Below are 25,196 nucleotides of genomic sequence, written 5' to 3'. Positions count from 1 at the left end.
CAGTGTGAATGTTGTTTCTTTCTCAAAGTCTTTATTTATTATGGAATAAGTTTAAACCCATTTAGCTTACCATCATCTGATCGCAAAACTTATCATTGAAGGAATTGGGGAAGAGCCGAGTAACAGAGGTCAGACGATTCACGACATTCAGTGTCAAGCTCCGATAATCTCCCAGCATCATCAGCAAAGGCCGCATGTGTGTATGAATCTGATCTACTTCTATGGTGGCACCTTCCAAAAACTAGTCAAAAAGTAAAGTTACCCAGAGAAAGGGGTGACAGACAAAGTAATAAAATGAATCAACTTAACAGGGAATATCAGTTTGCCCTGGGGAAAAGGAAGCATTCACTTCAGGTTTCCCAGGAAGTATTATTAACAGATTGGAGTTCGCCCTCCTGTGTTTCAAGACTCAGTATGACGTGGGCAGAGATGCTGCAGCTCCGTGCATGCTGGCCAGACAGGCCCAAGGACTCCAGTTGTAGCTCCGTGCATGCTGACCAGACAGGCCCAAGGACTCCAGCTGTAGTTCACACACTCACCTTCCTCATGCAGGCTTCTCCAGCCTCCTGCAGCTCACTGTTGGTGGAGTTGAGGGCTTTGAAGAGTGCGGCGATGATTTTCTCTCTGGACTGAGGTAGGTAATTACAGGCAGCGAGGGCATCTTTGGAGAGAAAAATGAGTACAGCTTTTAATACTCACCCAAGAAACAACTCAGTAACTTTCTCCTCTAAAAGATCCTACCAATCACAAACCACTAGCCCTCCCTTTTGTTAGCTAGTATGAGAAAAATGAAAGAGCTGGGTTTGGTAGTGCAGGCCTTTAATGCTGGCACTTAGAGGCTGACCTAGGCCATCTCTGTAGCCTGGTCTACAGAGCAAGTTCCAGGAAAGCCAAGGCTACACAGAGAAACCCTGTTTCGAAAAGTAAACAAAGACAAAAGAATATGCAATCTTCCAACAAAGTGGCACATAGGGGTACTTTTTTGGTTAATGATTAAGGTGAGAGGGCTCAGCCCATGGTGGATGATGCCACCCATGGGCAGGGGGCCTTGGTGTGTATCAGAAAGTAGGCTGAGTAAGCCATGGGAAGCAAGGCAATAAGCAGCATTCCTCCATGGTTTCTGCTTCAGTTCTGTCTCCAGTTTCCCTTCATGATGGACTATAAACTGTAAGATGAAATAAATTCTTTCTTCCCCAAGTTGCTTTTGGCCATTTTTTAAAAATAATTATTTACTTTTTCTTTATGTGCATTGGTGTTTTGCCTGCAAGTATGTCTGTGTGAGGGTGTCAGATCTTGGAGTTGTGAGCTGCCATGTGGGTGCTGGGAAGTGAACCTGGGTCCTCTGGAAGAGCAGTCAGTGCTCTTATCACCGAGCCATCTCTCAAGCCCCTTGGCCATATTCTTTCCGACAGCAACAAGAACTTAACTAGGACAAAGATTAATTAGTTCTGATCTATCATTTTTCCCTGGGCAAATGAAAGCTAATTTGTGGTGAAAGCTGAGAGATAACAGTATTTAAAGATTATTTCAGTAATGAAAAATCCTCTAAGGGGGGGGGCGGGAGGGAGAGTTCAGTTGCTAATGTGCACACTGCTCTCAGAAAGGACCCAGTTCCCAGAACCCGTGTAGGCAGGTCACAAGCTCCTGAAATTCCAGCTCTAGGGAATTCTAGCTTCACAGGCATCTGCACACACATATGCACACTAATAAAAATATTAAAAAGGTGGGGGGGCAGACAGCAGTAGTGAACACTTTTAAGCCCAGCACTTGAGAGGCAAAGGCAGGTGGATCTCTGTGAGTTCCAGGCCAGCCTGCTCTACAGAGTGAGTTCCAGTACAGCCAGGGCTACAGAAAAAAACCCTGTCTTACAAGGGTAGTGGGGGGGGGGGGGGAAGAATCAGTCTCTGAGGTTGATGGAAATGGAACTATGTGTAAATATGACAGTTCTCTTAAACGAGAACATCTGATACAAGAAATTCACAGAATAAGGGTTTAATGCAGAACAAAAGCCAATTTATTAAAGACAAAACTACTTAAATCCTAACAATGGTGGTACAACTTGCCAACCAACACAATTTCTGATCACATTTTAGATTAACTTACATTGAAGCCTGCCACATCCTTTGCATGACCATTCTATGCTCTACAGCTTTCACTATGCTGAAGCCTGCCACATCCTGTATATATATGACCATTCTACACAATACAGCTTGATTCTCACTGGCATGCACTTACTTAATGCTGCGATCCGTAAAGGCACTAGTGACGGAAGGCTTTTGTAACAGGGCAGTTTGGTCAGAGCCGAATCCTCGGCCTCACACAAATTCAGCAGCTGGCAGAGAAAAAAAGCAGCTTTTAGTTTATCCCACTTCTCCTGGGGGAACAGAAAGATTACAGGTTACACACAACATCAATTTATCAGAAACATTGCTACAAAATTAATCCAGAAACTCAACTCAAGGCCTAAAGAACTTCAATAATCAGCTGAGCTCTGCTTCCTTACCCTAAAGTCAAACTCAGTTAAAGCCACCCTAGATCACACCTGACTTACTGTGACACTGTCAGTTTTTCGTCAATCCTGTAATAGTCAGTGTGCTTCCTTCTTGCCCCAGGGATGGTTAGACAGACAGGCCACAGGCCACACAGTGTCACAGTCCTTGTGACAATTACTTTTAATTATCAAATCAGGAAGACTCTCATGGAGCAGACCTGTGTGTGACCGCCTGATTATGTTAATTAACGTTAAGAAGCCTTAGCCAGAATAAGGCTGCACCAATCCCTCGGTGTGTGCATTTCTTTCTGCTGTCTGCGGATGTGACATGACTGTTCTAAGTTCCTGTCCACACCTCCTTGAAGTGATAGACTAACCGGGACTGTGAGTTAAAAACCCTTTTCCAGGCTGGGCAGTGGTGGCGCACGCCTTTAATGCCAGCACTCCGGAGGCAGAGGCAGGCGGATCTCTGTGAGTTGGAGACCAGCCTGGTCTACAAGAGCTAGTTCCAGGACAACCAGGACTGTTACACAGAGAAACCATGCCTCAAAAAAACAAAGAACCAAACCAAAACCAAACCAAACCAAAACAAACAAAAATTTCTCTCTTAAGTTTTTCTTTGCCAATGTTATTTTTATTACTACAACAGTCAGGAAAGGATACAGGGGGACACTAATAGCCACTGGAAATCCACACTCAGTGACACACAGGCACCTATGTGTCTAGGATCTAAAACATCATATACTTTTTCTATTAATATTTCCCCCTTCTCCCTACTCATTCCTTGGAAAACTAACTTTTAAGTTTTACCATTTCCTTTAAAGATTTATTTTACTTTTTTATGTGTGAGTGTTTGTCTGAATGTAAGTATGTGCATCACAAGTGTGTCTGGTGCCCAAGGAGGCTAGAATACAATTGTATCCTCTAAAGGTGGAGTTTCAGACAGTTGTGAGCTGTCATGTGGTAGTAAATATATTTAAGTATATATAAGTAAGTAGTAAAATATATTTAAAATCAAGTTGGAATATAACCTGTATATGCTAATCCAGAGCAAGGCAACTCTGGGCTGATATCTCTGGGTACCACACTTCCTTGGATCTCAGGAGCAACATACCTGCTCCAGGTGCTGTGCCAGGCTACAGACAGGTATCTCTGTAGCTGCCCATGTCTTTTCTGAAAGCTGCCCGACCTCAAGCATAGGCCAGACCTCAAGCACAGGCCAGCTGTCAGTCATCAGCATCACACCCTCATACACCATACCTCTGTGTAGAACACCTTGTGCTCCACCACATTGAGATCCATCGTGAAGAGCCGAGGCTGCAGTGTGGTACAGAACGTGTTGCCTTCCATCAGACCGATCTGTGCATTCGCAGGCTGGTGACGCAACAGGTGCTTCTTCGGTGGGACCATGTCCTGAAGGACCTGGAGAAAACCAAGGAGGGATACCACTCGTCAGATGTCCCTCAAAAAGCAAAGACCTCTCATCTTCATATTCTATAGTCGCCAATGTGAAAATCGTGACAGGAAGTCATTACAGAGGTCTACACTTCCATCATGGGGAGGACATATCATGTTAGAATTCCAGTATAGACCATATCAGATACTCTTAGCTCCTCACACTCTAGAGTGACCTCACAAAAACAACACAAGTCCCAGGACACCAGCCTTCTTTCTATCCTTCCTAACAGCTGTGGACACACACAGCTCTCTGCACATCAAAGGTTCCAGAGAACACATGCAAGGGCCCATTTACACAGAATCATGTGCGAGTGGCACTTGTGGCTGAGATGTGAAGTACACTGAGCCCTGGTGTCCGTGTCACAATCTTACCTCTTTATGCGGCTCCATAATCACTGTCACACTTTTCCCGGTGACCTGAGCCAGGACCTGCAGTGAATGCATGGCTTGCTTTCTCACAGTCGAGTTTGGAGAGGTGACTTCACGAACCAAATCGTGGGTCACATGGTGGAAAGATTTCTCCTGAGCCACCACAATCTCTTCGGCTCTCTCCTCATCTTTTAGAGGCGTTGCGCACCTCATCAGGAGCTGCTCCAGGGTGGTCTTCGCCATGGCTACTGCCCCATTGGAAACCTGGAGATGGGAGAGGCCTTAGAAGGAATGCAGGGTGATGCCACCCCCCAGACTTCTGAGTCTACATACACTAGGGAGGATAGAGCTCCTGGCTACTGTGCCAGCTTCAAGGAGAAAGACCACTATACAGCATCCATTTGGCACATTAGGGTCAAAATTACCTCCTTGTAGGTCCTTCCTGTTGGCCATTCAAAAAGGTCATCTAGCCATGACCCTGGCATTAACCAGAGATCCTGGCAAGCCCACCAAATTCTACAAGGATGAGTCAGATCTGCACATGGGTTCATGAGTAATGGATGACATGCCTGGGGCTGGCTGTAAGGACCAGAAGGTAAAGGAGCTTGCTGCTCATCCTGACCATCCCAGCTTAATCCCCACATGGTAGCGAACTCCCACAAGCTGTCCTCTGCCCTCTACACTCAGCAGGTTCCCATCCAATAAAGTATGTAATCAAAGACTAAGGAAACAATAAAAACAATGTCACGCCTGCGGGGACCTTTACGGTACCCAGAAAGCAGCATTCCCTGCAGATCTGCTGTGAACCAGGTAACAGGGAAGGTACCTGGAGATAATGATATCGTGTGAGTTAGGAGCTGTCCCTGTAGTAGAGATGCTATAATGTATCGAAGTCCCTTAGAGCTGAGAAGAGTGTCTGAGACCAAGAGCTCTGCAGGCAGATGAGCTCTTTGTAAGTGGTGCTATTTCTGAGCCTCTGGGCCACCCACAACCTACCTCTCCAGTTAGGTCCATCATAACAAAGAGCAGAGCTTTGAGGAAGGTCTGCTGGTTCTGGAGAACCCACGTGAGTGGAAGCCGCTCCATGAGAAACTTAATGGACACCACACCCCCTAGCTTTGCATACCAGGCCTGCTCATAGCAGCAGGCACACAAGCGCTCCACAATGTAGGAGAAGAGGGGCAGCTGGCATGCCTGCAGAGAAACAAGCCAAGAGTTAGGTGGTGCCGCCACTCCAAAGCCACCAGCCTCTAGAATAAGCATCTTCAAATTCAGAGGATACTGTCCATATGCCCTTACCCTCTCCTTTGAGCCCAGAATGATGCTTGCCACATCGAATATCACAGCTAAGGCCACCTCCCCAATTTTGCACAGCTCCTTTTCTTCATAAGCCATACAGATAGCTATTGCATCAATAAGGACCAAGGGATCCATTCCTTTGGATCCGTTCTCTTCACTGTGGAACATGGCCGTGCTGGGCTGGCTGCCCACCTGGTAGCAAGGTAGCAAGAAAGGACCTGGAAAGAGAGGGAGCAGGCACACAAAGCGGAGGTCATTCACGGGGACACACGTGACTTCAATTACAAATCAGCTTCATTTCCCTTTATGGGTTAGGATTCACTGAAGCCAGCACTGATATTCTAATCATATTTTATTATTCTGTTCATGTGTAGATTAAATGTGGGCATGCATGTGCCATGGACCACATGGTTTGGCACACATGCAGAGGTCAGAGGACAAACTGCAAGAGCTGGTTCTTTCTTCTACTTGTGAATTCTAGGATTGAACTCAGATCCTCAGGCTTAGCAGCAAGCATCTGTTCTGACTGAGCCATCTCACCAGCCCCAGAACTAGTACTTCAAACCAACCTCCATTAAACTGCAATTGTTTGAAAATCAAGTAGTCTAATTCACATTAAGGCTGTTTTTCTGAATGTACCATTATTCAATTACTTAAGTCAAAATTCAAAACTGAGGCAGGACATATGGCTAATTTAGCAGCATGCTTGCAACAGCACTCACAGAGCCCTAATGTTTATGAACCAGACTTGCCAATGCACATCTGTATTCCCAGAACTCTACAAATAGAAGCAGGAGCATGGGAAGCGCAAAGTTCTACTCGGCCAGTGCAGGTGCCAGGTTCTTTAAAAGAAAAGAGCAGGTGTGGGGCAGCAAGATGTGTGCAGGTAAAAGCACTGGCCACAAAAGCCTAGTGAGTTTAACCCAATGGAAAGATAGAATCTACCCCAGGGAGCTATCCTCTGGCCCCTACGAGCTCACTGTGAACTAAATGCTTGCACTCATACACAAATACACACAAGCAGTAATAAATGTTTAAAAACTCAAAGGTGTGCTCGTTTAAAATGAGAACAATTAAGTATCTTTTAAAATACCATTGATTAGGCATAGTCTGGGAATGGCGGGTGTTAATATTCAGGCATCTGTACTGGGCTGTCCTTGGGGTTCTGACAGGATACACTCTCAGCTGCAGCCACTAAGAGCACCACCTGTGCACATTCATTATGTTCCCTTTTAAGAGGGCCCTGCCCTGCCTACCTCCCATCTTCCTCTTTCTCCCTCTCTCCCCTCTTCTGTTGCTCTTGTCTCCAGGCCAGCCTCCCCCCTCCCCTTTCTCCTTTTAGGATCCCTTTCCCTAATAAAAAAAAATCCCTCTGCTTGAACCTTGTCTCATGGCATCCTTCTCTCTTGAACTGCTTGTCTTAAATTAAATTACAACAACGGGTCTTGAGTCAGCCATTCCAGATGGTAACAAAAAAAGCAAGTGACAGCTATACCTGAGAACACACGTGGTCACAGAACAATTTGAGGGCAGTGTCTCTTGGGTCCCCAGTCCTAGACCACTCAGAAATTATCAGGATTAACTTTAAAGATGATGTTATCACAGAGAAACCCCATGAAACAACTGGTGTTTAGTTATACAGTTCTAACTGTTCCAGCCTGGAGAATGCAGGGGGACCAGAGTGCATCGGTATCACTGGCGACAACAAGGCTCTAGGCTCTGAGGGGACACAAGAAACTAAAGTGTGGTCTATAGCTATTACTATTTCTGAAAGAGACAAAAATCTGAGGGTATGCTTTCAGAAACTTAGTGGCATCTGGCAGGGCCACAGACATGTCTACTGTGTTTTATAAAAGCACAGTTTGCAAGATGTGAACACACAAGCAGCCCTGCGAGCACTGAGAGCGCCCCAGAGCAGCGGATTTAGGTAACAAGAACAGTGTGGGTAACAGCCAGGGGGCAGACATAAGCACTGCAAAGGGGACATAAGGAGCTGGCTGAGGGGAGTGAGTGACGGGCAGAAGGCTGACCTTAGACAACACACTAGAGGGGACCATCAGAAACCATCCTGTTTTAATGTGAATTCCAGGTATTTCTTTTGTGTGTGTGTGAGGGCATTCATGCAGGAACCTGTGTGTAGAGGTCAGAGACAGCTTGTGAGAGTCAGTTGTCTCCTTCTATCATTTGGGTCCCTGAGGACTGAACTCAGGCTTGGCAACAAGTATCTTCATCACTGAGCTATCTCGTATCTCACTAGCCCATCCATTTTTGTTCTACCTACAGTCTATCCAGGAGACCCAGACATACTTCCCATAAAATGCAAAGAGCCTGAAACTTGGGTAAAATTTGGTGTTAATGTGCATGGTGCTACCCACCCACCAAGACACCAATTTATCAACAAAGGCCATGAGAGAAAAAGCCTCTGCTTCCCTCACATGACAGCTTGTCCTGACAGGCTTGGCTCCCACAAGCCCCAAACTCACCACACTGCTGGGCCACCGCTACCATGGTGTAGTGGCGGATCAAGCTGGCCACAAAGGGCAGGGCGCTGGGCCGCAGGTCTTTGATGACTGCAGACATGAATGCCCCAGTCAGAGCCTGTTCAAACGTCTTCCGGGCTGGAGTGTCTTGGGCTTTGTAGCGATGCGATATGATGACATTAGGAATGGCTTTTTCTGTAAAGCTGAAAGACATAATTACATCTGTCACCACACCCAGTGTCTGAGCAGTCTGGGGTCCCAAGCTCTCACGTCGAGTAGCCTGAATGATTTCACCTCTGTTCCAATTTCAGCAGCATTTGGTACCAGATATGGACTTAATTTTCACCATTTCCAGTCAGTGTTTCAAAAGACAGCAAATTATATTCTCCTTAACAAAAGCACAGATTTGGAAGCAAATTGTGAAATGGTGGCAGACAGTACTTTGCCATTAAGGCTGCCGTGATGGCTGAGTGGCCAAAAGCACTGGCCACTCTTTTTCAAGATATTTTTGCTTTCATGTGCTTCACCTCCAATCATCTATGTCATCGTGTTCACGTCTGCTGATGTGGGGTGTCCTTCTGTATGCTGTGAATATGCATTGCTTTTATTGGTTGAATAAAGCCATTTTGGCCTATGACAGGGCAGAATGCTGCCAGGCAGGAAATCCAAACAGAGAGAGAGAGAGAGAGAGAGCGAGAGCGAGAGCGAGAGCGAGAGCGAGAGCGAGAGCGAGAGCGAGAGCGAGAGCGAGAGAGAGAGAGAGAGAGAGAGAGAGAGAGAGAGAGAGAGAGAGAGAGAGAGAGAGAGAGAGAGAGAAAGTGGAGTCAGGGAGATGCCGGAACATTACCGGGTAAGCCACGGCCTCATAGTGATATACATATTATTAAAAATGGATTAATTTATAAGAGAGCTAGCCAGGAATAAGTCTGAGCCATTGGCCAAACAATTATATTTAATATTAGCCTCTGAGTATTTCATAAGCCAATGTGGGAACCCACGAGCGGGAGAGAAACCAGTCCAGGGGGACCAGCAGGACCGAGAAAAACATTCAACTACAGTCTGCTGTCCATGTATTTTAGAAGAGGCAGTGAGTCACCTAGAACTGGAGTCATAAAAGATTGTTGTGCCACCACATGGGTCCCAGAGTCTGAACGCATGTCTGCATAAAGAGCAGCAAGTGTTCTTTTTTTTTTTATCATTTTTTATTTTAATTTTAAATAGCTTGTTTTACATGTCAATCCCAGTTCCCTCTCCCTCCCCTCCTTCCACACTCCCCTTCCCCCCCACCCTCCCACCCTATTGCCAAATCCTTCCACATAGGGGATATCTAGAGTCTGTCATTTTACTCTGGGTAGGGTACAGGCACTCCCCTAAGAGTCCAGGCTGAGAGAGCATCCCTCTTTGTGCTATAGGCACACGAAGACTGTTTGTATACCAGGGATAGACACTGATCCACAGCTCAGGGCCCCATAGGTTGCCCAGGCCTTCTCGCTGACACTCACATTTGGGGGGGTCCAGATCAGTTCTTTTTTTTTTTTTTTTTTTTTTTTTTTTTTTTGGTTTTTACGAGACAGGGTTTCTCTGTATTGTTTCGGAGGCTATCGGTCCAGCCCAGCCTGGAACTCACAGAGATCCGCCTGCCTCTGCCTCCCGAGTGCTGGGATTAAAGGCGTGCGCCACCACCGCCCGGCTCAGATCAGTTCTTAAAACACTGTGCCACTGTCTCAGCAAAGGAACTGAGTTCAAGTCCCAGCATTCACTCAGCACCTTCAACCATCCAAAAACTCTATGAAAAATCTGATGCCTCTTCTGAGCACCAGGTATTCCCACGGAACACATCCAGCAAACACACAAAATAAATCTTCTTAAAAGGAGAAATACAGCCAGGCGTTGGCAGATCTCTGTGAATTCGAGGCCAGCCTGGGCTACAGAGCAAGTGCCAGGACAGGCTCCAAAGCTACACAGAGAAACCCTGCTTGAAAAACCAAAAAAAAAGAGAAGAAATATAGGTTGGTTTTTTTTCCTGCAGCTACAAAAATGCATGCTTCAGGTGCAGTCACTTCAACAAGTCACCCACTGTTGCATCTGGGAAGGCACTGCTACTGCAGGTGCAATGGTTGGTAATGTTCACGGAGGTGCTGAAGACAGCCTTCATCCTCTATGGCCTGGCATGGGAAATCTGCAAAGCTCACAGAGCCTTAAGCTCCAGGCCCATCTTTGTGTGCTTTGCTGATCCAGCTGTGATGAGCCTGTGTATGCAAAGTCTGGGAGGCCCTTTGTGATGATCACTAAGAAATCAGAGAGAGGGGGAGGTTTCTGTAAAGCTCATCAAAGGAGAAACTGCCAAGTGGCTGGCAACAGCTGTACAGTGTTCAAAGAGGATAGTAAAGACCTCAGGGTAAGATGTCACCTAAGAGTACAGTGAACAAAGTTTAAAATCTGGGGCAAAAAATATATATGGGGGACCAAAAGGGTAGCTCCGTGGCTAAGTTTGTTTGTTGTACAAGCCATGAAGACCTCAGATCCAGTATCTAGAACTCACATAAAAAGCCAGGTAAGGGCCAGGAGGTGGTGGAGCATGCCTTTAATCCCAGCACTTGGGAGTGAGAGGAAGGCAGAGTTCTCTGAGTTCAAGGCCAGGCTCCAAAGCTACATAGAGAAACCTGTCTCAAAAAACCAAAAGGGGCCAGGTATGGACCCACACATGCCTGTAGCAGCAGCACTATGGGGCATAGGGGCAACACAGGAGGATCACTGGGCTCACTGATTGCCAGCCCAGATGCTGAAGTCCTCTGGCCTCCCTTCAGAGACAGCCAGTGACCTGCACACACAAATAAAAAAAAAATATGGACCAATCTTTAAAAATTTCCGTGTGGGGGGAGGGTAATGCATGTATGCGCCCGTCGGTCCAGGAATGGTGGACCACACCTTAATGACAGCACTATGGAGGTAGAAGCAATCGGATATCCGTGTGCTTGAGATGAGCCTCACCTACATAGTGACTTCCAGGTCTATCAGGGTAGAGACCCTGTCTCCAAAATAAAAGCCAAATTGTAAGAAGTGATGGAGTGGGAACGTGACTGGGTCTGTCACCTGTCACAGGCAGAGGCATGACTCTGTCAGCAGAGCACTTTCCTGACGCACAAGAAACTGTCACCTAGCACCTGTGAGCTGGAGACAGAAGGACCAGAAGTTCAAGAAATCCTCAGCTACACACTGAGTTTCAGGCCAGCCTGGGCTGGGAGAGATCCTGTCTCTAAACACAAAAAGAAGAAAATCTTAAAAAGCTGTGCCAAACATGGTGACATAGCCCTAGACTCTTCAGCAGCAGGGCACACAATGAAGTGAATCTGAGACCAATTCTTACTTGGGTGCCCATGTTTGCTCCACTTTCTCTAAGACCGTGCTTCTTTTTCAACCTCCCCAGTGCTGTGCCCTTTAACACAGTTCCTCATGCTATGGTGACCCCAGCCATAAAATTGTTTTCATGGATACTTCATATCTGTAACTTTGCTATTGTTATGAATCATAATGTAGATATCTGATATGTAGGACATCTGCTATGCAACCCCTATGAAAAGGTTGTTTGACCTCCTCAAGGGGTGGTGATCCACAGATTGAGACCCTCTGCTCTAGAGGCTACACGACGTATCACTTGGCAAGTTACATGCTACCTTGACCATTTGAAGAAACACACTCCTATAGCAGACTCCTGGAAAGTCACTTCTGTCCCCAACTTCTACAGCAAGCTGCACCAGTCCCAGAGAATGGCCCGAGCACGTACTTGGGGTGCGCCAGCAGCTGGTAGAGCGCATGCTTGTTGTCCTCCAGGCTCATCATGGCCACCAGGAAGCACCTGATCACCTCCCAAGCCTGCCTCCGGTAGTAGGGCTCTGTGTTGGCGCTTTTCAGGCAGTCCAGGGCGGTCTCAATGGCCTAGGACAAAGAGCACACAATGGATAGTATCCACTGTTACTGTCTTGTGGGGAGAGTCAAGCAGGGCAACAGTCTAACAGGCAACCACAAGCAAGAGTTCTGAAAATGAAGACAGAGAAGAAAGTAAAAAGCTGCAAGGCTCCAGACAAAATGTAACAGTGCACAGTAATTCCAGCTTTAAGATTTTATTTTTAATTATGGGCCTACGTGTGCATCTGTCGAGCGTCTATGCATACCTTGAGGGAAGGTGTCCACAGAAGATGACCCATTCCTTAGAGCTGGAGTTATGGGCAGCACCATGGATGCTGGGAACTGAGCCCACAGCCTTGGCGAGAGTAGTAAATGCTCATAACTGCTCAGTCAGCTCTCTAGCCCCTAATCTCACGGTTTAATGAGAGACAACAAGAAGTCAAAGAGTTCTGGAGGGTCTGGTGTGGCAGGCTGTCATCTCAGGAGCTTTTGGCAATACACATGCTTGTCTGCCCTAAGGTTGAAACCTGGAAGATGTCTTCCTTATGCTTTTACTTCTCTTTGAAAGAGAAGGCCATCCATCCACCAGCTCCCCTCAAACCTACACATCTGTATACAGACTTACACGCTCACAGAGAAAGAGACAGAGACAGAGAAACACAGAGGTACAATTTTATACTAACTAATTTCCAAAGAGCCAGGAAGGAGAACAGGAGGGTTAGCATAAAAATTTTTTTTAAAAAACGGGAGGAAACTAGACCCTGGTATACCAAAGATGAGTGACAATTATAGATCTACTTGAGTTCTCAATGGCTCTCAAAGTGAGGCTCAGCAAGACCCCAACAGACCAGTTCAGGTGAGCTGGTCACTGGGAAGGACTCTATCCTCAAGAGTCCTAAATTCTTGTGTGACAGCATTCCACTAGCCCACAAGCATTATATTGTGCAGCCGCCTCTTCCGCCAAGCAGACCACCACGTGACTCCTATGCCGAGAGTCCCTCCCTCAATGTAGGCTCACACATGTCTTTTATATCGAGAGCAGTCGTCTTAGAGCAAACAAACAAGACCTCCTTGCTAGCTCCCGCCTTTACCTTCTCCATGGGAAGCTGAAGAGAGGCTTTGCAATCTGAGAACTCCACAGTAATGCTGGGGCCTTGAACCTCTGTCACAATGTAGTGCAGCTTCTGGGACTCCTTCAACATCTTCCTGTTGCTGCCACCAAACTTCCCAAGCACACGGTAGGCCACATGGGAGATGCTGTCTGCAGGGTTACGCAGTGTGCGCCACAAAGCCTGAAATATGAACGAACTCTCATTGAAAGCTTGGTTAGGCAGCAAGTTCTCAGTTTACAACCACAATTCCAATTTGTTAGATGTGAGGACTCTTCCTCCTGTCTGTCTCCCTTCTTAGGGAAAAGTCAATGTTAATACAGTCTTATTGTTTTCTCCCAGGGAAGATCTGTGTCTTTACCAAACAAACATTTTGGTGCTCTTTTATACAAAAGATGGCACAGGATAAAAAACAAAAGGGTTGGGGCTAGAGAGATGGCTCAGGGGTTAAGAGCACTGGCTGCTCTTCCAGAGGACCTGGGTTCAATTCCCAGACCTGACATGCTGGCTCACTTCTCTCTATAACCCTAATCCTTCTTCCAGCCGCCTCGGACATTGCACAAATGTGATGTAAATACATATAAGCAAATACTCACACACATAAAAGTGAATCTTTAAAATAAAAGGTTCAAGGGTCAGAGTGAAAAGCTACACTTCTTAGGCAAGTGGGATGAGGCACTTGTCCTAGATTTTTTTCTTCTACTTAGAAACATGACAAATTAACAATTCCATTAGAGGAGGGTAAGGGTATGGTAGGTGGTGGTGTTTGCTGCAGCTGCTGTGGGCGATGAAACATGAACCACAAAACTCAACAGACCCACGTGGAGTTTATTGGGAAAGGGAGCAGAGGGACGGGAAGGGTAGGTGTTGGCCAATCTGGAACAGAGATGGAAGGGGGAAGGGAAGAGAAAAGAGATAAAGAGACAGAGAGAGAGAGAGAGGACAGAAGAGGGAGATAGGAAAAGTCTGGTCTGCCCTAGGGGAACATCAGGAAAGAGAGGAAAGAGAGGAGAGCAGAAAGAGATGAGTGGGCAAAAAAAAAAGACGATTAAGTGTGTGGGGTCTGTCTTTTAAAGGGGTCCTTTGCTCCTGCATGCAGACTCCATGGGCTGACCAGGGTACTGCCTGAGTACATTCTGCCAGGTGACAGCGGTAGACCCCCATAATGCCTGAATGCTTATAGTAGGGGTCCCTGAGAGCCAGGAAAAAGAAAAACCAATAACAGTCACAAGGGCCAAGCAATGTCCTTGAATATACATAAACTTGACCAAATCTCTCCTGCAACCCCTCCTTTCTCAGTAAGTCTTCCTGAAGGACAGGGAGGTGGTTCGTTTAGTCTGGGCCAAAATGCTTAAGTTAGACCTTGTTACATCCCCAGAGTAGCCATCCCTCCATATCCAGGCCATCTTTAGAACCCCAACTTAGGATTTTAACATAACCAACAAAATAATGTTAACATGAGCTAGGTGTGTTGGCACATGCCTTTAATCCCAGCACTTCGGAGGCAGAGGCAGGTGGATCTCTTGTGAGTTTAAGGCCAACCTGGTCTACAGAGCAAGTTCCCAGGACAGCCAACACTACACAGAGAAACTCTTTCTCGAAAACAAACAAACAAACAAACAAAAAACCGAAAACAATAATAACGACATTAGCACATGAGAAACAAACAGCAAAGGTCGAATAGAAGCCCACACCTTTGCTGTGCTCAGCCCTCTGAATGGAAGCCGGATCTTTGTTGATGATAGGAGAGCATCTGAAGCAGGATTGCAGTGTAGATAAAGCTCAGGTGTGCCCTACATGGCAAACACCTGTAGAGCCTGCTGCAAAGCACTACACACTGCCCTCACCTGAATTACCAATGGTTCATAAATCCTTGTTTTAAGTCTATTTTCTTCCATCACAACATTCAATGCTAGAAACCAGCAATATTCAAGCTTAACATGAAATCTTGGTACATTTCCTGCCACCAAGTAAAATCCAGTTTCTCTCATGTTCTTGCAAGTCAAACCACTATGAGGGTGGCCTGTAAGGCCTCTCTCTGCCTCAGGGAGGGGTCTTCTGCTTCTCAGCCAGGTGAGGGTGGCACCAAGGCACAGTAGGTGGATCAGGAGAGACAACACTGCCACTTGTCTTGAGGATAACGGGCCCTCAGAAATTAAAAGAGACCTTCAACCTTATCTCTGAGGGTTCTTGTGGTAAAGCAAACTGAGGCCCAACACTACCTGAGCTCCAGCAGCCCCCCTTAACTTCCACACTTCCCCTGGCTGCCCACACACTCCACTCAAGGCGAGCTCTGCTTTCCAGAGCTGACAACACAGTTCTCGGAGCAGGCTCTGCAGTCCTCCGTGACAAGTGGGCCCTGGACCAGCTTCACCCAGTGTAGAGAGACCAAGAGATGGTCTCAGGATGGGCAAGGAAGGTGTCAGTCTTGCTTCTGATTCATGATGCTGTCTCTCCAATCCAGCTTGTCTAGAGGCCGTGTTCAGGAGTTGCTAAGCCAGCCTCTACCATGGAGGGCTGGCTGGAAACCCTACCCTAGGAGGCAGAAGTAGAGTCCCTCTGCCACCAGTGACTACCAATCTTACCATAATCTCAGTACAAACAAAATGAAAAATGAGGATACTTAACACCTGACTGGGGTGGGGGTGGGGGTGGGGGTGGGAGTGGGGGGGGTGAGACAGAGTTTCTATGTGCCGTCCTGGCTATCCTGGAACTCACTCTGTAGACCAGACTGGCTTCAAACCCAGAGATCCACCTGCCTCTGCCTCCCAAGTGCTGGGACTAAAGGCTGTGCCACCACTGCCCTGCAACACCTGATTGACTTTTCTCTCTTTCTCTCTCTCTCTCTCTTTCAGTTTTTTGAGACAGGGTTTCTCTGTGGCCTTGAAGGCTGTCCTGGAACTAGCTCTTGCAGACCAGGCTGGCCTTGAACTCACAGAGATCTGCCTGCCTCTGCTTCCCGAGTGCTGGGATTAAAGGTGTGTGCCACCACCATCTAGCTCTGCCACTCCTGATTTCTAATGAAAAAAAAAAAAAAACTAAGACTTCAAAACAACCTCTTAGTGTCTGTTCTTTTGGTCTTGGGGTGAGGTGGGGAAGCTTCCCTGCAGTTTCATTATGAAAGTGAAAGTCTATGTGGATACAGGCAGGTTCTTTCTGGGAGCACCAGCAGCTACACAGCACCCATACCATATGCCTTCACACTGGCTTATGGAGACTTTGGTTAGTACAACCCGGGGTTTGGCAATCGAGTATCACTTAGTCTGCCTCTGTGCCTCTGACTGAGCACAGTGAATCTTTAGGACAAACTGGAGGTGTGAAGAGCTGATGCCCCCTGCTGGTACAGAGGCGGAGGTACACTTACCTGCATGAGCTCGGCCCGCACAGGCTGAATGTGGTCATAGAGGAAATCCGGTTGCAGGTTGTCCACACACAACTCCAAGGTCCTCAGCCCTTGGCTGACCAACGTCTGAGACCCATTGAGGGCAGACACCAAGGGATCCATCAACATGGGCAGATAGGGCAGCAGAGAGCTCAGTCGCACTGGCACTGTGAGACACAGCTCCACAAAGAGGTCCTTCATGTGCTGCTTGTGCAGACCACTCTGCAACATGTTCAGGCCTGAAACAGGGTCGGAGGGGGCATTACTTCCCTAACGCATGCAATGTCAGCAGTACAAAGTCACAAGTCACTGTTAAACCTGCTAAGTGCATCCACAGTCTCTTTCACTGTGACAGACAATATGGGCTGTAAGTAGTTCCTGGAGGTCATCCTGTGTTTTTATAAACATCCTATGTTTTATAACATCCTGTTATACGTTTTGTGATATATCTAGGCAAAGAGAAAAGAACCAGACCTGGCAGCAGGAGGAAATCAGCTTAAGCAGGGCTATGTAAGACCAGGGTAAGGTTTGGACATGCAGCTGAGCAGGACAAGTGCCACCCAAGGCATACGGTGGGAAAGTCGAAGTATTTTACACTCCACACCATCGGGACAGAGGTAACACTGCAATAAACTTGAACAAGACCTGCACGTGGCAAGTCCTACGTGGCTTGATTGTAGAAACTTGCAAGGTTATTTTCTAAAGGGGGTGAGCTTCCCAGCATCCACCCACCTCCCTTGAGCATTGCCAGACAGACAGTGTTAGCGCCTCGGTTAGTGGAGACACTGTGCTCACCTTGGAGAAGGTTTGGGAGGAGAGGCAGGAACTCCTGATACAGAAGGTCATGGCTGCCACCTCCTATGGATCGGAAGAGGGCACGCAGAAGGAGGAAGTAGTTGTAAGGCTCCTTGGCGGTCTGCGCTAGCTCCATGGAGCTGTTGACGATCTTGTGCAGATGAGGCTGTGCAGAGAGAAGGCAGATGGGTGAGCACCAGTGAGGGGTTCCCACGCCCTTCAGACAGAGCTCACACACCACTGCATCAGCAGCCAGAGGAGGTGATTTTTTTTTGATATTTCTTTTTATTTTATTTTTTTTTATTTTTCAGTTTAAATTTAGATAAGAAACAAGGTTGCTTCACAAGTCAGTTCCAGGTCCCTCTCCCTTTCCCTCCCCAGAGGAGGTGATTTCAAGTGGAACGAGAATGCAAGGACCAGGTTCCGGCCATCCAGCTGGGAAAGATGTACTTAGTAGGTTCCCAGATTACTATACAGTTACCCGAGGATGGAATTTTCTTTTTTAGGTTTTGAGATGGGGCCTCAGGCTGACCTCAAATGTTCTAAGTAGCTGAGGGTGCCTTGCTCCTACTGCCCCCACCTTGCAAGCGGGAGGGTTACATACTAGGTCTTGATTCTGAATTTTCTATTGTCACCTGGCAGAGCAATCCAGCATTACACAGTAATACCTAAACTGTTGTTGGCATGTGGCCCTTATTTATGGCACACCAAATCTAAAGACTGTTTTACACATGTAAAAATGCAGTCGCTATACTTTCTGTTCAAAAATGGAAATAACAAAAGCCCCAGGACCCCAGTGGCCCTGAGCGTGAGGCACACATTACCTTCAGCATCTGCTCATTTTCAGCTGCAAATAGGGACACTGAACCGAAGACCAACTTGAACAGCTTGAGGTACAAGTTGGAGAGTTCCACATTGGAGCCCATTTCTGGCAGCCGGTCCAGGAGATACTCTACCAGGATTGTGGCAAACAGAGCCGAGGTAGTAGGATTTGCCAAAAAGGAGTTGGCAACAATCTGTCAAAACAAGAAATGCCCATGACAAAAATAATCCCCTTCCTCAAAGCAGCTGTAGAAGGCAAAGCAATGAGTTTCCAAACAAACCCCGAGGCAGACTGCTGAGAAAACCACTACCAGAGTGCTGTGCATTCTCTCGCCACCCAGCACTGACAGCCTGCATCTCCCACCCATTAGCGTCCACTCGACAGGAGCCTGCCTGAAGCATGGAAGGCGTGAAAACTTTCTCCAGCATCATTGCCCAATATTTCCCTACAAGCACATCCTTAGGGGCAGCATTTTTTTTTTTAAACCTCAAAGTAGATGAGTAAACACTAAACATTCAATATACAAACAAGCTGAAACTAAAAGAATATAAAGGGGACTGGCAGGATGGCTCAGCAGGTAAAGGCAACTAACCACCATGCCTGAAGACCTGAGTTCCATTCCTAAGCCACATGGCGACAGCAGAGCACTCACTCCCAAAAACTGTCCTGTGACCACCAAAACACACACATGCACCCACACACACTAATAGAAAAGGGAGTCTATACCTGAAGAGCGTAATTTTTTGAGATCCTTTCCACCATGTAAGGGACGGTAGTCTGGAAGATCTCCTTGAAGGTCAGGGGGTTCATCATGGTGAAGACGCCAGCAAAGTGCTCCAGCACCTCCTTCTCTTCCTTCATTCTCACAGTCTGGCAGTTGGCTACTCGGATATATGTCTGTCCGTTTCCTGCGATCTGGACCTAGAACAGGAGAACCACCACAGCTGTTAGAACAGCGCCTTCTCGTGTGTGTGTGTGTGTGTGTGTGTGTGTGTGTGTGTGTGTGTGTGTGTGTGTGTGTGTGTTTCTTTACAAAATCACGAGTGATCTACTTAAAATGTGATGCTGGATTGAACAATAAAGGCTATCCTCCTAAAATCTCTGTTCTTGCTTCAATTTTGAAAAAGATGATGCTAGGTGTTCACATCAGAAAAACCATTACGTAAACTTATGAGGCCAGAGAGACAACTCAGAGGGTAGAGACACCTGATGACCTCCACTTGGTAATAAATAAGTCCCTTATCTCTACATGGCTCTTGTCAATGCATTTTATCACAGAAACAGGGAGAGAGTTACGCACCAACATGTATGAAGCCTGGGTTTGCTACCCGGCAGCATATAAACAGTGTAATGATGCATATGTGCTATCCCAGCAAAACACAAAGCCGGGCAGGCCACACAACAAAAACAAAACCAGACCCATCCACACTGGGAGTGAACTCCAAAGGCCAGTTCCATCACTAGCAGTCCGTTCTAAGAGAACCTTCTACACCCAGCAGCATGGTTTATAGCCACTTCATACCTGATAAATATCCAAGGCCTGCATTGCGTACTTCACGAGTTTGATGTAAATCTGAGTTTCTTTGGGTTGTAACTGCTTGTTAGGAATAAACTGAGCTTCTAGAAGAGAGAGACTACATTAAAACCTGACAAACACACCAACTAAAAATACTATCAGTCAAAGGAGTGTAAGAGTACAATTACCACCAGGTGCTTTACACGACGTTATGCCCCACGTGATGGTCTTGACACCGCAGACCAAGGTTTTCACCAAACTCCGGCAATCTGTAACCTGGAACGTCTGCTTATCTTCCTTGTCCTTTTCTCCTTGTTTCTCAAATGAGGGCACAGGGGCCGGGGTCACTGGGGTGGCTGGGGTTGGGGGTGGAGGTGGAGGGGGGGCGGGGGCAGGCACAGGGGCTGGGGAAGGTGCTGGGCCAGGGGCAGCAGGGGCCGTGGGCACCCCAGGCAGGGCAGCTTCTGCAGCCCCCAGTTCAGATTGAGGCTTGCACTTCTTAAAAATGGCCGAGAGCTGGTACCGGGCAATGGTGTGGAACTTGAGGACAAAAACCTAATGGCAAAAGAAATTGGAGTCAAGGGAAGGAGCCAAAAGTCAGTAAGCAAACATCAGAAACTACCTAAAGTCATGCTGCCTATCACTATAACAGACGCCAAGAGGGTTGATTGCTCAGTCTGAAAAGTGCTTGCCTTGCACGGGCAGTTTACAGATCCTGTGCAGGGCATGGCAGCACGCTCTTGTAATCCCAGGTCTGGGGAAGCAGACACTGCAGGGATCTCTGGGGCTAGCAGGCTAGCCAGCAGACACTACAGGGTGAATTATAGGCCACCAAAGCCTTGTCTTAAAAAGACAAAACATAGCCGGGCAGTGGTGGTGCACACCTTTCATCTGGCACTTGAGAGGCAGAGGCAGGCGGATCTGTGTGCTTGATGCCAGCCTGGTCTACAAAATAAGTTCCAGGATACACAAAGAAATCCCATCTCAAAAAAAAAAAAAACCAGAAAGAAAAACCAAGGTTCTGTGGCCACACACATACGCAAAAGGTCAACAGCTGCTGGTTTCTGAGCTGGGTGAACAGGATCCAGCTTTGACTCAGGACTGCTGGAGTGGCCCTCCCTCCAGGGCCGTGGGAAACCTTTCATTCCTCCCACAGACACCAACTGGGGTGTCCCCAAGCTGCTCTAACTCTCAGAGCAGCCCCGCCAGACAGATGCTGATTATTCTGAGACTGAAGAAGAGAAACACAGAAACAATCAGCTTCCGAGCATGGCTGCCGGCAGCAGGAGGACCCAGGGTTTAAACAACATGGTCTAACTCCCAAAGCCAATCTCCTATGTAGCCACCTCAGTCACCTACATTCGACAATGCTTAAGACAAAGAGCTAGTACCTCCAGCATCCGCATCAAGACGTCTCTGCCATTGCCGCTCTCCTGCTCACTCTTGGAGCGGATGCAGTCTACCAGGTTTAGCAGGAGTTTGCAGGACATGGTTTGGATGCTGCTGGGCAGGGATTCATCATCGATGTTCTTAGCAAAGAGCTGGACGGCCAGGGAGAGGTCACTGAGGGGCAGGTGCTGGCGAACGTGATGCACAAGGTCAGCAAGTGTGCTGTAGGCCAGGGGTCTGCGGGAGGACACGTCATCAGTGTAGTCCCTGTAGCCACTGGGACTGCAGTGCTAAAGGAGAGGGCCCAGCATGGCCTCAGTGCTCACCCTGACCCCGTTCCTCTCCACGCTGCTCGACTGAAAGGCCCAGTCTTTCTTGTCCCGCTTCACTATATACATTAAAAAGCTAACTTTCATCCAAGTCACAAAGTTCCTGTCCTAGTTGGCTTTTCTGGTGCTGAGATGACCAAAATCAACTTTAAGGAGGGAAGGGTTAGTTGATTTACACTTTCAGGTCACAATCTATCACTGCAGGAACTCAGAGCTTGAAGCAGCAACAATGGGAGACCTTACCTACTGGCTCACACTCAATTACCTTTGATATAGGCCAGGATCACCTGCCTAGGGATGGTGGTACCCACAGTAGACTGGGCTCTCCTATTAATCAGCAGTGAAGAATATACCCCACAGACATGTGTCAATCTGACAGAAGGAATTCTTTATCTAGGTCCCCTCTTGTCAGGTAACTCTCTAGATCAGCTACTGACAGTTGATGGCTTCTGGGCAAGGATAACTGTCCTCTTGAAGGCAGCAGTTCTCAACCCATGGGTCACAAGCCCTTTGGGGTGAGAACCACTGCTCTATTATGTCAACAATAATGACCAACCAGGAAAACAGCTAACAGGTACTGGCAGATACACTAACCAGAGCACAAATGAGCACCAACTTGTTGGTGCCCTGAGTGGGGCTTGCTGTTCAAACACTAACGGTGTGCCAGGCATGGTGGTGCACACCTTTATTCCCAACAATGTGCCAGGCATGATGGCACACCTTTAATCCCAGCACTCAGGAGGAGAGGCAGGTGGATCTCTGTGAGTTCCAGGCCAGCCATGGCTACACAGTGACATTGTTTCAAAATGTTAACCTGTTAATAGGTTAATGCTCTATACATTATGACCACTGTATGCACATACAACTACACTCCTGGGTTATTAAATCATATATATTGTTCGCTAACCTCTACACCCTAGCACAAGTGCATGAGCACACATACAAATAAATTCCAAAAATGTTTGAAGATGCCTTTTCCTTTTTAAGCAACCTAAACACCTCCTCACTTCCAAACCTGCTGCCATTCTAAGTCCAACAGGTGAGTAGGGCCCAAGAGCCTGCCTTAGAGCTCTCCCAACATGCAGGTGACCCTGTCCCTGATCATCATGCTAACCAGGCCTGCATCCTGGGTCTAACAATGCTGTACCTAAGTGTCTCCCGTGCCGTGTATCCAGAGCCAATCAGGATAGATTCATCAAACAGCTTGTCCATGCAGGGGATGAACTCTAGGAAACACATGAGAACATTAAGGATTTCACAAACTTTCCACAGTGATCAGCCTGTGGCCTGTTAGGTGAAGAAAAGGGCAGAGAAAAGATCAGAAAGGCACTGTAAAATGGAATGTTGGTTCTACTCAGCCACACACATCACCTGCCCGCAAAGACAGTCAGGAAATGAACCACAAGCACACAAGCCATTTGGTTTCTGGAACAACAGTGGCACACTGCCAGCTCAGTTCTAAAATCAAGAACATTTCATGCCTCTGCCTTGTGCAAGCACTGTTCTCATGTGTAACTCCTCACCCCAATATACACACATGAAATAAATCTTTTAAAAGGAGGGCAAATGGACATGGTGGTCCACACCTTTAATCCCAGCACTTGGGAGGCAAAGGCAGGCAGATCTTTGAGTTTGAGGCCAGCCTGGTCTACAGAGTTTTTGTAGATGAATGTGTTCAATTCCCAGCACTACATGGCAGCTCAAAATTAACTCTAATCTCAGAGTCTGATGCCCTCTTCTGGTCTCTACAGATAACAGACACACACTCGGTGCACAGACCTACAGATTCGAGTTAAAACACCCATACATCCACATATGTAAAAGTAAACAAAATAAATAAATAAATAAATTCAAAAAGCCCCAAGGTAGCCATGTCTACAGGACATGCCAAGATCCTGTAGAACCTCTGGGAAGTCACCGGGCCTTGACCCAAAGATGGCACAGGCGACATAGGCCTTCAAAGAAAAGCTAGCCTTACGGTTTCTCAGCTCCGTGGTGAGGATGTGCTTGGCAGCGATGAGGAGCTCCTTCCTGAGGTGTGCAGTCTCTGCTGGGCAATTGGAAAGCAACTGCAGCATGCCTTTCACCATCTGCTGAGAGTACTTAGTCACTAGCTCCTGTCACGGCAAGGAAGGCAACAGTCATACTTGTGTGGGAGGCGGCAGACACCCAAGCCCTATCAAGAAACGTTAGGTCTACTAAGTAAGTACCACCCAAAAGGTTTTGGTGTACACGTGTGCTCACACAGAGCCGTGCAGCCAACATCTATGACGACGTAGACAGATGGTCTTCTACATGATATAAGCGTAGATGCAGCATTTGTAATGCTCCATTGTTTTACAAATTTCAACAGTGAATATACATCATTCCCTCATTAGACAAAAAAATAATGCTAAAGCTTGTTTAAATACTCAGGGCTAGAACTATGGCTTGGTGGTTAAGGGCACTGGGTGCTCTTCCAGAGGACCCCATTCAGCTTCTAGGACCCATGACAGGTGGCTCCAGAGGATCCAATGCCCTCTCCTGCCTTCCACAGGAACATCTTTTTAAAGTAGTAAAGGTCAGGCATGGTAGCACACAGCTCTAATTCCAACACTCACAAGGCAGATGTAGGTAGATCTTGGTGTGACCACCCTGGCCTACCTAACAAGTTCCAGGCCTGTCAAAGCTACATAGTAAGACACTGGCTCAAAAAAACAAAAACCAAAAAAACAAAAAACAAAAACAAAACAACAACAACAAAAAAAAACAACCAGTCCTCTTGTATAGGGTTTCTCTGTGCGGCCCTGACAGCTGTCCTGGAACTCGCTCTGTAGACCAGGCTGGCCTCAAACTCACACAAAGAGATCCACCAGCCTCTGTCTCCCAAGTGCTGGGATTAAACGCTTGTACCACCAATGCCCAGCTCAATCAGTCCTCTTAGTCATCCCCCAACATGAGCTGACTGTGACAAGAGACTGACTGTGGTGATTCTGAGGAGCTCTCAACAGTCTCTTCCTCACTCAAACACCAAGGGACAAAAACTCTACTATCTGGTCATGGTGGTCAATGCCCACAATCCAGCGCTCTGGAGATTAAAGATCATGGGTTGAAGGCCAGTCTGGAATACATAGTGATCTAAAGAGTAATCTAAAGTAATTTTTATTTTAAAACAATTGTTAAACCCTTACAGAGTTCCATGCCAGCTGAGACCCTGTCGTCAAAAACAAAAAGCCTGAGAAACAAAACATAATTCCATTGCAAGAGACCAGAATTAAATTTACTCCATACTTTAGAACATACTTTAGAACAATTTTGCCTACACCAAAATTTTATTTAAAAATTATATAGATTACTGAGTGGTGGTGGTGGCCCACACCTCTAGTCCCAGCACTCGGGAGGCAGAGGCAGGTAGATGTTTGTGAGTTCAAGGACAATCTTGTCTACAGAACAAGTGCCAAGAGAACCAAGGCTACACAGGAAAACACTGTCTTAGAAAACAAAAACAACAAAAAAAAAATTACACAGCTTAAGTAAGCCAGGTCTGAGGTTAAAAGTCTAAAATTCCAGCTCTTGAGAGACAGAGGCAGGAGGATCACTGCAAATTGGAGATCAGCCTGTTACCACAGCAAACCATGGCAACCAGGCTGTGTAGTAAAACCACATCTCAAGAAAAAAGATGGGACTGGGGGAGTAAGACAGCTCAGGAGGTAACAGCACTCCCATGCAAGCCTGGTGACCCAAGTTAGGTTCCGGAAACCCACAGAGGAGGAAGCAGAGAACCAAGCACACAACACACACACATAGAGTAAAAATTTAAAAGGAAAAACAAAAGCGTAGCCTACTGATGGAACTCAGGTCCCCTTTCCCT

General features: G+C 47.0%; 1 protein-coding gene across 13 annotated transcripts in view; it reads right to left on the bottom strand.

Moving 5' to 3' along the window:
- Window positions 1–25,196, bottom strand: part of LOC101834753 (transformation/transcription domain associated protein) — a 96,757-nt gene that overhangs the window by 54,018 nt on the left and 17,543 nt on the right. For 11 of the 13 annotated variants that reach the window (XM_040751317.1, XM_040751322.1, XM_040751321.1 and 8 more), the window contains exons 12-30: window positions 23,325–23,463; window positions 22,494–22,572; window positions 21,020–21,254; window positions 19,817–20,183; window positions 19,635–19,732; window positions 18,839–19,033; window positions 18,114–18,305; window positions 17,290–17,455; window positions 16,477–16,733; window positions 13,095–13,295; window positions 11,882–12,033; window positions 8,101–8,300; window positions 5,618–5,835; window positions 5,315–5,512; window positions 4,322–4,582; window positions 3,752–3,913; window positions 2,236–2,332; window positions 540–661; window positions 71–241 (exon numbers count right to left, since the gene is read on the bottom strand). In XM_040751317.1, coding sequence (XP_040607251.1) covers window positions 71–241; window positions 540–661; window positions 2,236–2,332; window positions 3,752–3,913; window positions 4,322–4,582; window positions 5,315–5,512; window positions 5,618–5,835; window positions 8,101–8,300; window positions 11,882–12,033; window positions 13,095–13,295; window positions 16,477–16,733; window positions 17,290–17,455; window positions 18,114–18,305; window positions 18,839–19,033; window positions 19,635–19,732; window positions 19,817–20,183; window positions 21,020–21,254; window positions 22,494–22,572; window positions 23,325–23,463 — 3,510 coding nt within the window. The remainder of the gene's footprint in view (window positions 1–70; window positions 242–539; window positions 662–2,235; window positions 2,333–3,751; window positions 3,914–4,321; window positions 4,583–5,314; window positions 5,513–5,617; window positions 5,836–8,100; window positions 8,301–11,881; window positions 12,034–13,094; window positions 13,296–16,476; window positions 16,734–17,289; window positions 17,456–18,113; window positions 18,306–18,838; window positions 19,034–19,634; window positions 19,733–19,816; window positions 20,184–21,019; window positions 21,255–22,493; window positions 22,573–23,324; window positions 23,464–25,196) is intronic. The other 2 variants (XM_040751319.1, XM_013120460.3) reach the window with 1 other exon arrangement.

Source organism: Mesocricetus auratus, unplaced genomic scaffold (assembly GCF_017639785.1).
Source record: "Mesocricetus auratus isolate SY011 unplaced genomic scaffold, BCM_Maur_2.0 Super-Scaffold_100008, whole genome shotgun sequence".
NCBI classification, from domain to species: domain Eukaryota; kingdom Metazoa; phylum Chordata; class Mammalia; order Rodentia; family Cricetidae; genus Mesocricetus; species Mesocricetus auratus.
Note: the sequence above shows the minus strand (reverse complement) of the source record. Positions and strands in the feature narration are given on the sequence as shown.